The 15,142-nt window shown below is 33.5% G+C and overlaps 1 protein-coding gene across 1 annotated transcript in view; it reads left to right on the top strand.

The window, feature by feature from the left end:
- Positions 1 to 15,142, top strand: part of ADAMTS20 (ADAM metallopeptidase with thrombospondin type 1 motif 20) — a 176,770-nt gene that overhangs the window by 117,889 nt on the left and 43,739 nt on the right. The window contains exon 29 of the mRNA XM_054718477.1: positions 14,701 to 14,868. Within this exon, the coding sequence (XP_054574452.1) occupies positions 14,701 to 14,868 (168 nt within the window). The remainder of the gene's footprint in view (positions 1 to 14,700; positions 14,869 to 15,142) is intronic.

Below are 15,142 nucleotides of genomic sequence, written 5' to 3' on the forward strand. Positions count from 1 at the left end.
ATAGACTGCCTTTATATAATTGTATTTTCCTGCCTTGTTTGTCAAATATAATCGACCATTTAAGAAAACTAGGTGACTACTAAAAACTGAAATTTAATGCAATTTGATTATGTTGGGTGCAGTGTTCATAATAAGGATATAAACCATTTACAGCTATGTTCTTTCCAGTTAGACCATGTTTTTCCATGTTTTTACTAATGAATGAAACTCAAGATGCCACACTTTGAGAGGGTCATAACAAAAGAGATTGGAATAATTAAAGAGTTGGACTAGATAGATAAATTTAACCAGGGAAACAAAAAGAGAAAAACAGCTGTTTTCAAATATTTGCCCTGTGAAATTGGATGTAGTCTTACTTCAAGGTGCAGAATAAGAATTACAGGTGAATATTTCATATATGTATATCAGTTTCAGCTCAAAATGAAGAACAATAATCATATAGTTTTCCTAAAAAGAAATAGCTACTTCTTTTCCCTATATCTTAAAAAAAAAAAAAAGAAAAAAAAGTACAACCCTAGCCGATTTGGCTCAGTGGATAGAGCCTTGGCTTGTAGACTGAAGGGTCTCAGATTCGATTCCGGTCAAGGGCACATACCCGGTTGCAAGCTCAATCCCCAATGTAGGGCTTGTAGGAGGCAGCCCAATCAATGATTCTTTCTCATCATTGATGTTTCTATCTCTCCCCCTCTCCCTTCCTCTCTAAAATCAATAAAAATATATTTTTAAAAAGTTACATTTTTCCATTTGTGCAAATCTCAAAATGTGTTTAGTAAACCCTCACATTTAATTAATAATTTTGATGATTATAGATTGAAAATTTTCTTCAGAATTTCTAAGGAAGGCATTACTTTATCCTCTAGCACTCTCAGCTATTATGAAATCTGGTAATCTAATTCCCAGTCTGTTGTATATACCTTTTATCTACACCTGAGCCAATGAGGCTTTGGTTTCTTCTCTTAATCCCTAGTGTTCTGATACTTCATGATGAAGTGACTTAATGTTTTCAAATTTAGTTTGCTAGGCATTCTGTAGGTCCCTCCATTAAGGAGACTGGTGTTGAGAAATTGGTTGTATTATTTCTTAGATAATTTCTATGCAAACATTTTCTTTTTCCTTTTTTTATTGTTTAAAGTATTACATATAGTAGTACATATATCTCCTTTTTCCCCCCCATTGACCTTCCCCCAGCCTCCCCTACCCCCTGTCGCATGCCCTCATCCCACTCCCCCAGTGTCTTATGTCCATTGGTTGTGCTTATATGCATGCATACAAGTCCTTCGGTTGATCTCTTTCCCCCCCTCCCCAACACTTCCCAGCCTTCCTGCTGTAATTTGACAGTCTGTTCGATGCTTTACTGCCTCTGTATCTATCTTTTTGTTCATCAGGTTATAATGCTCTTTATTTTCCATAAATGAGTGAGTTCATGTGGTATTTTTCTTTCATTGCCTGGCTTATTTCACTTAGCATAATGTTCTCCAGTTCCATCCATGCTGCTGCAAATGGTAGGAATTCCTTCTTTTTTATAGCAGCGTAGTATTCCATTGTGTAGATGTACCATAGTTTTCTAATCCACTCATCTGCTAGTGGGCATTTAGGCTGTTTCCAAATCTTAGCTATGGTGAATTGTGCTGCTATGAAGTGCATATATCCTTTCTGATTGGTGTTTCTAATTTCTTGGGATATAATCCTAGAAGTGGGATTACTGGGTCAAATGGGAGTTCCATTTTTAGTTTTTTGAGGAAACTCCATACTGTTTTCCACAGTGGCTGCACCAGTCTGCATTCCCACCAGCAGTGCACGAGAGTTCCTTTTTCTCCGCATCCTCTCCAGCACTTGTCATTTGTTGATTTGTTGATGATAGCCATTCTGACAGGTGTGAGCTGGTACCTCAATATTGTTTTGATTTGCATCTCTTGGATGATTAGTGACTTTGAGCATGTTTTTATATGTCTCTTGGCCTTCCTTCTGTCTTCTTTTGAAAAGTTTCTATTTAAGTCTGTTGCCCATTTTTTTATTGGATCATTTATCTTCCTTTTATTAAGTTGTATGAGTTCCCTGTAAATGTTGGAGATTAAACCTTTATCAGTGATAACATTTGCAAATATGTTCTCCCATACAGTGGGCTTTCTTGTTTTGTTGATGGTTTCTTTTGCTGTGCAAAAGTTTTTATTTTAATGTAGTTCCATTTGTTTATTTTCTCTTTAGTTTCCATTGCCCTAGAAGTGGTATCGGTGAAGAAATTGCTTTGACATATGTCTGAGATTTTGCTGCCTATGGATTCTTCTAGTATTTTTATGGTTTCCTGTCTTGTGTTTAAGTCCTTTATCCATTTTGAATTTATTTTTGTGTATGGTGTAAGTTGATGGTCTAGTTTCATTATTTTGCATGTATCTGTCCAGTTTTCCCAACACCATTTATTGAAGAGACTGTCTTGACTCCATTGTATGTTCATGCCTCCTTTGTCAGATATTAATTGAGCTCTATGCAAACATTTTCATTGTTCTTTCTTGAACTCTTTCTAGTTAATTATTAGTATTCTTGGATTGATTCTCTAATTCTCTTGTTTTTATTTCCCCATTTTAATATCCTTGTCATTTGCTTTTACTTAATGGTAAATGTCAGTGCCTAAACCAATTACTGAATTACTTATTTTATTTTTAACTATCAAAAGATTTTTCTTGCATTCTGATTGTTTTTTTTTTTTTTTGGGGGGGGGGTCACAGTATTGTATTCTTGTTTTATCCAAACAACATCTACTCTCTGTCTCATTAATTACAGTTTTGTTCTATTTTGAGGGGAAATTCTCTCGTTTGCTTCCTCATCCCTGGGACCCTTTCTTTAGGGTGTGAGTGAGTGGTTTTCTAGTTTTCCTACTAAAGTTTTTCTTCAAAAGTTGATGAACCTTTGCAGCTCATTCTTGTTTAACAGTAAAACACTAGGGAATTCATTGAAAACTCTGCAATTGCATAGAGTTCAGTGACTGATGATTTTCCCTGCGAATCAATATTTTAAGTTCTTTTTTCTTGGAGACCCAGTTTGTCAGAGAAGAACCCCTAATGCCCTGTTTGTGAGGAAGGGTGGTACAGGCAGAGAGATGATGGGTCAGGATTCAATGTGAGAAATTCCTTTCTTTTTACCCCAGCATCCCCAACGCAAGGCCAAGCAGTTTAAGTCCTCCAGGAAACAGGCCTCTACCTGGCTGCAGAGTAGAGGAGTCGCAGCGCTACTTGGTGCTGAGTCTGTCGGGGGGATTGGGGTACAAGTTGGCCTTGCTTCACATTGACCTCTATTCTTGTTATCCTCTCTGCTTCTTCTGAGGTTACTGAAACCTATTTTATTTACTTTGACTTTGTGGGTTGAAAATAATTGAGGAGAATAAATGAATAATGTATGGTCAGTCACTCCACTGTTTTTAACTGAAACTGTTTTGTTGTTGTTTTTTAACCCAATATCTATCTATTCACCTTCTGTTTCACTTTCTCTACCTTCTCCTCACTCTGGAAATAACTTGAAGTATGTCTGATGTGTTTTTCACCATCTAGGTAAACTGCCCCCCCAAACCCAGGAAAACAGACAGGATCTTACTGAAATTCCATTGGAGTGTTTACCCTCCTTATCTCACCACAGAATGAGTCTCACTGTAAAAGTCTTTATCATATTCCATTCAAGTGTTTACTAGAGGAATCCGTGCCACAGTTATATTTCCACTATCTCTTTTATATTTCCTCAGTATTTGGGAAAGGAAGAAAAAGAAAGGAGAATGGAGGTTTCACATGCATGTGGAATATTGAGTCAAGCACTGTTTTAGGTTCAGTCATACCTTCTCTTTAATCTCATACCTGCCCTGAGGTGTAGGTATAATTACTGCCACTTTAAGATAAGAAGACCGAGGACAAGCAAAATTAAGTATAAGCATCTACAAGGCTGCTCAGCCACTGACAACTGAGAGTCAAATGTAAATTTTTTTATTCCAGATTCCAGCCCCTTTTTATTATTCTATCCTCTACTCCTTAGTAGTAAATAATACGAACCCCCACCTTAAATTTTAACAAAAGTAATTAATATTTATCTTAAGATAATTTTTAAATTAGCTTTAATTCCCTAAAATATTAAATCAATCCCTAAAACATTCTTGCCTCAACATTTTTATTGCATATGATAAAGAGACACAATTATGTGGAATGGCGCATTTTAATTTCAGCTCTGACTTTTCCTTTGTCAAAGTATTCATAGAGCTCCCTTTTTATTTCTCATCTGAGAGTTCTCTGTGCATATTCCTTTTAGATCTTTATAGCCCTACTTAAAAGCAAACTTCTTGGCTTTATTTCTGTTAACTCCCACAGCTAGTATGAAAACATTTGTAGAAATGTGGAATGTTAAATCCTGCTATTCTGCTGGCACTTGATTTTAAGAATTTTGTAAATGTTACCATAGTAACTAGTGCCTTAAAAGTAAATAAAATAAAATAAAATAAAAAATTAAAAGGTATGCTTTAGTCATTTTCCTGGTCTCTTTACCTTTCCATAGTCTGCCCACACTGGATAGAGGGACGTGCTCTGTTTTCTACAGGAAGGCAGATGCTCGTGATTCTGACAGAGGCTCCTAGGGGGTGAGGCAGGAATGGGGTTTCCATCATGGGATGTGCCATATGGTCTTACAAGTCCCGTGTGCTGTGGTTTGTATAAAGACATCCAGAAAGAGTAAATTCACAGTAATGGCCCCAAAAGGATAGTTAAAACTAGACAAGATTTATATTATTCTCATACGGGCAATAACATTTTTTTCCCTCTTAATCATATAATTATAAAGATTTGTGTTATTCAATGAGTCAATAAAAACTCCAAACAGGAACTCTTTAGATTAGTTCCACTTGCTAAACAGATTTTATAGGGGAGTTTGAAATGTGTATTACCCCTTTGTAGTACAAACAAACTACATACTATTAGAAAGGTAAAAGAATAAATTACAAGTTTTAAACTAATGGCAGTTTTTCCTGAGTGTTTCTTGTTGCAGATGGTGCTTAACATTTTGAATTAGAATCACAATTTCTGTTGCTTCTAGCAAATAAATCTTCATTCAGTACTGTTTGCAGGTTTATAATGATTGCTTCTCAAATCTTACTATTGGACAAAACTAATCTAATAATAGAGTAATTATCAGATAACTGTGTGACTTTTTATGCTGATTTATTTTATGTGTGGGAAATAATATTGTATGATAAGTGAAAATTTCTGTATAAAATACTTGCATGAGCTATTGCAACTTTCATCCAGGTTTTATATTTGAAAATGAAAATAATCACAAAACTTTTCCAAAGTCATAATTTAGACAATATTAACAATTAGATTATAAAATATCTTTAAATATTTTTGCCAGTTGAATAAGCCATATTGCATTGACTAGCTTAAAACATTAAATCTATTGTGGGAATATAAATCTATACACTTATATGTTCAAAAGTAAAATTTTAGAACATAAAATAGAAGATAATTTTACAATTCCAGTATTATAAAGATATGAAAGTTTACAGGATGTTATTAAGTATATATTTCTTTGACCATTAAGTTGGAACTCAACATTTTTTCAAATGAATCTGCCTTAAAAAATTTTAAATGTCTGAAGGTGCCAGTTTTACATATAATCAGATGCAATGCAATAGAATAAAATATTTTAGTGATGAATATTTTAAAAACCAAATGCTGTCTTGGTTTATTAAAGCTGCATAGTCAAAGGATGTCTGTAACAGGTTAAAAAGGAAAATTTCAAACTCCATTAAACTTTAAAACTCTAAGTATAATCTTTCAGGAAATACTATGAATGGGGTCCCTGTTGATAGATTTGGTATCTCACTCCTTAGTGCACATATGTGTTGAATTAAAGGAACAGTAGCAGCAGTATTTTACAGATTTGACACTCTATCTTAATATGCATATTTTATCTTTTTCTGTTTGTTTTTGTTTAAACAGAGGATACCTTACTCTACTGTGGATGTTTTATTCTAGTCTAACTACTTTAATGTCTTACTTCTTTAATAATTGAGGAGCTCATTTTAAAAGTGTTCCACCACTGTAGATAATGCCCTTAATTACGAAGCAATTGTATCAAACTTCTATCTAAGATTTTACTATAGTGAGAGGTTTTTCTCTTAGATATGTAGGTATTATTAGCTTCCTAAAGATTTCAAAACCATGTTGTTCCTGGGGCTTAGATATAGCCTCTATTTTATTTAGAAAATGTTATAGCCTTCTTAAAAATTAGAAAGAAAGAAAAAACACATATATGCAGAGATGCATACATACAGTATAATATCTAATTTTTAATACATAATATCAAATTTCTGGTCTATATTGACCTGAAACTCTATCAATTACCTATTTAATTTGTCATTTCATAGACATACCTCTTGTTTCATAATCTATACTAATAAAAGGTAATATGTAAATGGTCGTGATACCCTCATGGGGTAACAACCAATCAGCAGCAGGCTGTGTGCACGGCAGGCATGGGTGGGCAGGGCTGTGTGTGAAGCAAGGCCAGGGAAATGAGGCTGCATCCCACACCCGGTGCTGGCCAGGGATGTGATGCTATTATTGTTTATTTCTTAATAAATTTATATATTATTTTCATACACATTTTACTAATTTTCTTTCATCTCTGACACTTCTATTATAGAGAAAGGGCAAATAACAATATTAAAATATTTTCTCTAATTAATTCCCTTTTAGTGTGCACTGGGCCACTAGTAGTAGTATAAAGGCATTTAACATAATCACCAAAACATCATTTAATAAAATCTTGACCAAAATAGCTACGATTAAAATCTTTCCATTAAAAAAATTCAACTTTGCTACAGAAACATAAAATAGCTAGGTTTAGAAAAAGTGCAAAACAAAAATAAATATTACATGTACCTATACTGAGAAATTCCTTGATACTCTGGACTTTTCCTGAAGACTAGGGAATGTCCTTGAAAATGAAGGAAAACACTAACTAATCCCCTCGAGTTATTCCAAGAGAGACACTCTATACCTAATTATGTTTTAGCGATTCCAATATGTTTGTTTTTAAGTCAGAATCACTTCATTTTATGCATTTTAAACTGATGCTTCTTATTCAGATGAATTTGTTCTGATAGAAATGATTTGTGGTTTGTAAAGAGAGGGTTAGACTTGTACTGTGTGATAATTACATTTCTGTGAGTTTAGCTCCCTTAAAGCAAAAGTCGTGTGAATTCTTTGTCACGGGGTAGTACGTTTTCCTGGGTTGTCTGAAGAAATTAGCTAATATCTGCCATGCAGTGAACAGTTGGGTAGGTGTGACACCCAACCACAATGCTGTGAGCTTTTATGCTTTTTTGTTTATCCTCACCTGAGGATATTTTTTCCATGGATTTTTAGAGAGTGGAAGGGAGGGGGAGAGAGAAATATTGATGTGAGAGAGACACATCTACTGATTGCCTCCCGCATTCATCCAGACCGGGGCTGGAAGATCCAGCCTGCAACCAAGGTGTGTGCCCTTGACCTGAATCAAACCTGAGACCCTTCAGTCTGCAGGCCAATGCTCTAACCACCTAGTTAAACCAGTGAGGGTAGATGACTATGGACTGTGACAGATGTCATATCTAGAAATAAAGTAAAAATTTGTTTCTTTACATGATTGATGACTTATGAGGTTTATGTTTTGAAAAAGCAATTAGAAAATTCCAAATATTTTGAAAAGCAATGTGAAAGTTATTAGCAATGCACCACTTATTTTTATATGGTTTAGTATTTTCTTGTTAGTCATTTTTTTTTTGTCTAATAGCAACATTAGAAAACTAAAATTAAGGCAAATTACTGAGAGAAAATTTATTATATTTATGTCTAGTTAGATTATTTAGGATAGGTGAAAAACTAAATGCCATAATTTTTAACCATCCACGAAATGGTTTGTGACTAAGCAATATTGAATAAAATGTTTACAATGGTATTATCACATTTTGAAATATTCTGTTTAACTTTAAATATTTTCCTGATCATCAAATGGATAGGAGTGTTAAAAGGAGCAGTAGTTTTATTGTTATAAGATACCTCTAGTTCTGATTAATTGACCTTGAATGACTAACTGACCTCTGCTGATTTTATTTATTTTAACAATTTTTAAATTATAGTTGACATACAATATTGTATTCATTTTAGATGTGCAATATAGTGGTTGGACACGTATATACCTTACAAAGTTATTGCCACAATATGACTAGCACCCACCTGGCACCCTACACAGTTATTATGATATTATTGACCATATTCCCTATGCTATACTTTATATCTCTGTGACTTATTTTTTAATTGGCAGTTTGTACTTCTTAATCCCTTCACATTTTCCACCCATTTTCTCCCCGCCTCCTGTCTGACAACCATTAATTTGTTTTTTTGTGCATCTGTTTCTCTTTTGTTTATTCATTACTTTTTATTTTAGATTTCACATATATGTGAAATCATATATTTCTCTTTCTCAGTCTAACTTATTTAGCATCTTACCCTCTAGGTCCATCCATGTTGTCGCAAATGGAAAGATTTTATTCTTTTTATGGCTGAGTAGTATTCTATTGTGTATACCACATTTCTTTATCCATTCATCTGTTGATGGACACTTAAGTTGCCTCCATATCTTGGCTATTGTAAATAATTCTGCAGTGAACATAGGGTGTTTGGAACTTTTTCAGATAAACACCCAGAAGTGGGTTTGCTGGGTCATATGGTAGTCCTATTTTTAAATTTTTGAGGCTTTTTCATAATTTGTGCACCAGGCCTCTAATAATTAATAAATGATAATAGAAGTATAAACTCTGTGTTTTGCATGCTCACAACTATGAACTTACTTTTGTCCACCATGTATTTGGGCTGATTGCCCCTTATTGGATATATCATTTGCAAATTTCTTCCATTCAGTAGGTTTCATTTTTGTTTAGTCGGTTTCTTCACAGTGCAAAAGCTTTTTAGCTTGATGTAGTCCCCCAATTTTTTATTTTCACATGGTTGCATTTACCCTAGAGGCACATCCAAAAATATATTGCTAAGACCAATGTCAAATAGTTTATAACCTATGTTTTTCTAAGACTTTTATGGTTTCAGGTTTTATATTTAAGTCTTTAATCCATTTCAAGTTTATATTGTGTATTGTGTAAGGAAGCACTTGTTTAGTTTTTTTTTTTTTTTTTTTTTTTTTTTTTTTTTTTTTTATGTATCTGTTTAGTTTTCCCAGCACCATTTACTGAAGAGATTGCCTTTACCCAATTGTATTTTCTTACTTCCTTTCTCATAGATTAATTTACCATATAAGCATGGTTTTATTTCTGGGCCCTCTATTTCATTCCATTGATCTATGTACCATACTGTTTGATTATAATAGTTTGTAGTATAGATTGAAATCAGGGAGTGTTATATCTCCAACTTTGTTTTTTCTCAATAGCTTTGGTTATTCAGGGTTTTTTTTTTGTTGTTCCATATATTTTTAGGATTATTCTAATTTTGTGAAAAATGCCATTTATATTTTGATAGGGATTGCATTGCATTGAATCTATAGATTGCTTTGGGTAAATATTCTTCCAGTTTATGAGCACAGTATATCCTTCCAGTTATTTGTTTTCCTGTTCAGTTTCTTTCATTATGTCTTATAGTTTTCAGAGAATAGGTCTTTTACCTCCTTAGTTAAATTTATTCTTGGGTATGTTATTCTTTTTAAAAATATATTTTTATTGATTTCATAGAGGGAGAGAAAGATAGAAACATCAATGATGGAGAGTCACCAATCTGCTGCCTCCTGCATGCCCCCTCCTGGGGATCGAGCCCACAACTCGGGCATGTGCCCATGTGCCCTGACAGGGAATTGAACCATGACCTCCTGGTTCAAGGTCATGCTCAACCACTGAGCCACACCCGCTTGGCTATGATTCTTTTTGATGCAATCATAAATGGGATTGTTTTCTTAATTTCTCTTTCTGATCATTTGTTATTAGTATATGAACATACAACAGATTTCTGAATATTAATTTCTATCCTACAACTTTACTGAGTTATAAATAGATTTTTAGTGGAATCTTTAAGGTTATATAGTATCATTCTATCTCAAATAGGGACTTTTATTTCCTTTGCTTATCCGATTGCTGTGCCTAGGATATTTAATACAATGTTCAATAAAAGTGGTGAGAATAGGTATTCTTGTCTTTAGAGTTTTCTGAGTTTGGCTGTTTTCTTTATCCTTACCTAAATATTTATATGAAATAGATATTATTTTACCAAAATTACATATGAAAAATAGAGGTTCAGTGAGGTTAAATAAATTACCTATGGTTAGCCAGCTTGTAAAGTCTATAAAAGCCATTTTATGCATAACTAAGGTCAGGCTACTTTATTGCTTATTAAGTTATATACCAATTCTCTTAGTGTGTTTCCCACTATTGTCAGAGAGGGTGGAAAATCAGATGAACATAATAGTTTATGATAGTCTACACACACACACATACACACAAGGTTTTCCATATTCTAGACCTGAAGATAAGTTTTATTTCCTTATTTTGTTTAGCAATTTAAGTTTCCAGAGTTAATCAAGTGTCTCACAAATTAAGTCAATTCATTCACTCTTCTGTAGTGATTTTTTTCTAATTCCTTTCCTTTAAAAAATAGTTTTATTGATTTTAGAGAGGAAGGGAGGGAGAGAAACACCGATGAGAGAAAAACATCAATGGTTGCCTCCTGTATGACCTCCACTGGGGATTGAGCCCACAACCCGGGTGTGTGCCCTGACCAGGAATTGAACCCGTGACCTCTTGGTGCAAGGGTTGACACTCAACCCCTGAGACACACCGGTCAGGCTGTAGTATTATATGTAAACAAATGAAGCAATAATCCACATTTCAAATATCAAAAGTAATCTTATTCTGTAATATACAACTAAACTTTAAAATAAGAATAGAGCTGTCTCAAAGTTAATCATGTTAAGAGTGGACTGATTGATTTCAGTTCTCACCTTGTTATTGAAAGTGCCAGTAACCTACATAACTGCAGAATCTATTACAGTCTGAGGGCTTACAAATTCTGTATTTGTTTAGAATTTCCTGTTTTCCATAAGTAAACAGTTGTCGTCACCTAATTTATAGGAATGATTAATGTTAAGTTGCTTGCATTTAATGTTGCCACTTCTGAAGAGCATATCTACTATTCCATAGTAGTTATGAAAAAAAATCCGAGAATTTAAGATTATGTCAACTAAGAATGATAGAGGTGACTTTTAAGAAAAATTCTTTGCACAAGAATACTTTAAATGAATTATACAGTATTAATAAAACTTCAAGGGAATAGGATGGTTTCAGAGGCATAACAAATAAACAAAAGATTGCTGGGGTACAAGAAAAAAGAACTGGCATGTTGGGTATTCCTACTAAATGGGGTATTTTTGTGGAATCTTTACAGCTCAGAATGTACTGTGGTTTGAGAGAGGGAAGGTAGCAAGTCACTATTTATTTACACTAATATTGCCTCACTCCAACGAATACATCATTCTTGGTATAACATGTTCTTTTTTTTATTAAATCCCTACATGGACTTAGTCAGATATCATAATGTAGTTATTTTTCTTCTAATATTGGAGAAAGCGAGCTCTGCTTTAAAAGCGAAACAAAGATATAACCTATGTTGCAATCCTTTAATTTTCTATTTTTTTGTCTCTCTTCTAGAGGAACTTGAGTTTATTAACCAATAAATATTTTTCATGGAATTTAAAATGTTTTAATAAGTTATTTTATAGTTTACTAAAAACAAGTAAGAATTGTTTATACCAAGGATTGACCTCAGTTAATCAGCTGATATTTATTGTACTTGACATTTTGTGGGTGATCTAAAAGTTCCTTGACCTACAGAAGGCTGGATAGATGAAGCATGTGGCAAAAATAAAAAATTAAGTGATAAAAACAGAGTGAGCCTTAGACAGAAGAGTTCAGAGAAATGGAAGACTGATTTGTGTTTACCCTAGAAATGGGGTTGACTCAGAGCTTTAAGGATAAGATTTAGAAAGCTGGGATGTGATTAGTCGAGATAAAAAGAAGTATCTGAATAAGGCACTGCTCTTGACTGACTACATTAAAGAGAAGTGATTATATCATCCCTGAGTAGAGCAAAGGTAGATGACAGAAAGTAAGGTTGGAAAGGTGTGTTAACTGAAATTTGGTGGATAAAGAAAGCAAGGAAGAATACTAAGTTTTGGGTTTTACTATTAAAGACAATAAAGAGCCTTTGCCAGTTCTTAAGGGACGAAGAAGAGAAAGAATCAAAGATGGCCTCAAGTTAGAATATGCAGTTTTGTGGAGAATAATCTTAATTTTGATAGTGTATTGCAGTGTCCAGCTTTACAGGCCATTCACAGATACTGCCTATAGAGAAAAATCTTTAATGTCTCCTCTTATGTTACATAGTTTTGTAAATGAATTGGTTATTCTTATAAAGAATTTACTGCACACTTACTGAGTGATTCTTGTATTCTTGGCACTGTTAAAAGAACTCAGAAGTCTGCAAAACACACACACAGGAGCAATATCTAGATAAGGCATATCAAAATATATAAAACCATCCATCTTTGTTCATCAACAAACCTACTTCTTCAAGACTGAGTTTAAATATTACTTTCTCCTTTAGTACTTATAAAATAACCCAGAAAGAAATGATCAGTTCCCGTGAATTTCTTAAATCTATTATAATTTTTATTGTGTCATTTTAATGGTGTTTAGTGTCTTGTGTTTTTCTCTAATATTTATTGGGTTTAATATTTAAGATATACCCTGCCATTATTAACTTAATAGGTGTATGTGTCATTTAGATTATGATTACTTTGAGAGCAAATTTAGGGCAATAGCAAGAGATGGTGTTTAACTAATCTGCAATTCTTGGTATATTGTAGAAAGTGATATTTATAATGAATAAAATAATATTTCTTCATTTTTCACAAGTACTACTTTGTTGTCATAATTAATATTCACAATAATTACTACTTTTTAAAGATGGGCTAACATGGAGAGTAATGAATTTTCTTTTGTTCAAATGGTTACAATTTTAAAGTTAGAAAAAATAACAACACACCTTAGGAGAAAAACTCTCTTCTCTGTGTGAATATGCATGTATACTCCCTGATAGTATATGCTTAATACTTGATGATATGTGGTGTATTGGGTATAAAATATGTTATACTCTTTGAAAAATAAACAGTGAACTAAAGAAACAGGCAGGGAATTGCCCAAGATAAGTGACCAAAATGAGTAGAGCATATAGATAGGTCTGAAAAAGGTAGTCAATCGCAGGAAAGAATGTACACGTAATACAGTTTAGGAGACCTGTAGATATGTTCACAAATTAAGTGTGTTAGTGGAATGTAAAGGCTGTATGTGTTAATGGGAAGAGAAGAGAACATCTCAGATATGATAACAGTAAGTCAATACTCAAGAAAACAATTTAAATTAATTGTCTACACAAGTGGGATTTAGTATTGCAGGTAATATAAAAAGGTAAATTACTCCCAAACTATTTTTAATTTACAGTGTTTTAAGCATCAAATAATCTGTATTAGTCTAACAGTCTTTGAACTCAGAATATACATAAAATGTATAATATATTATCTGAGGTCCTCAGAACTTGGGATATGTTTCTAAATGAAACCATATGTGAGCAGCTGTCTCAGAGTTATGAGAGGACTTGTCTGGAATTTGCATCTTCTTTGCTTAACTTTTCCCTGGTGCATATATCATGCTCGCACATGTAAGTATCCTCTCTGAGACTATGTGAAGGAAAACAATAGAAGAGGAAGCTGATATTTCCTGAAGATGCACCATGGGTGATGGGTCTGAGTTAGACATTTCATATTCTTTATCTCATGTCTCACATTAATCTTCATAATAAACCTGTAACATTGGTGGTGTTATCCCCATTTTATAAGTGAAGAAACCGAGGCTTGGACAGGTGATAAAATGTGCCTAAAGTTACCCCACTAGGACTAGTAAGTGGCAGAGCTGGTATTCAATGCCAAGCCCAAGCTCTCTCCACTACATTGCCCTGGCCTCACTCATGAAATGGCAACTGGCTGAAACAAATTCAAATCATTGTTTATCTATATCTTTACAGATATTTTAGTCATTTTGTTTTGTAATAAACACTAGTATATTGGAAGGCTGATGGTAAAGAGATACATCTTCCAGGTTGATGCAAAAACCAAGCCAGAACCGAATTGCACTTTAAAACCACATTTTCAGCTTTCTCAATTACAGTTGTCCGCATCAAGAGATCACTGCATTTTTTTTAAACATCCCAAACATACTTTGCAGTGTGAAAAAGCATATGGGGTTAAAAATAGAAGGGCTGGTGACTATACAAAACTGAGAGCAAGTTTTTGTTGGATTATGTGTGATAACAGGAGTTAACCTCAGATAGTCTTAAATCTTAAAAGATCTAAAAGCATTTATGTGCCAGAAAAGTGCTTGGCATATTGTAGACAATATTTTCAATAGAATAAAGGGATAATTTATGATATCAACATTAACCCAGGGTGTACTGGCAACTTTTAAATTCTAATTAGAAATATCAAAGCAATGAGGTTTTGATTGCTTGATGTTACATACTTCTTGTAGATAAATTTAAATTAAGATAAAATGAATCAAGTGCATTCGTATCTGTCTTCTAGTGTTCAGCCTCTTGTGGTAAAGGTTTAAAGTACCGTGAGGTGCTTTGTGTTGACGAAGTTCAAGGGAAATTAGAAGAAAAATACTGCAGTCATCTCCAGAAACCTCGAACTCACAAAGCTTGTAGATCTGGCAGGTGCCCTGCATGGAAAGCCAAAAGATGGAAGGAGGTATGTGATGTATTTTCATAATTATATAAATTTAAAGAGAATATCTTTGCATTTAAAGAGGATATCTTAATTTATTCCCATATGCTTTGAATAACCTTGGAAGTTTTACTCCACCAAAATGTGCTTTTTTCTGTTATACATTTTTGTACTAATCTCTGAATTAATGCTGTACAGTGTTAACCACATTTGCCAAGTCTCTAGTTAAATAACAAATTAGTCATTTATTTTTTGTATGTGTGGCTGTAAACTTTATAAGAAATTCTATTACTGAATA

The sequence above is a fragment of the Eptesicus fuscus genome, chromosome 7 (genome assembly GCF_027574615.1).
Source record: "Eptesicus fuscus isolate TK198812 chromosome 7, DD_ASM_mEF_20220401, whole genome shotgun sequence".
In the NCBI taxonomy this organism is placed as follows: Eukaryota; Metazoa; Chordata; class Mammalia; order Chiroptera; family Vespertilionidae; genus Eptesicus; species Eptesicus fuscus.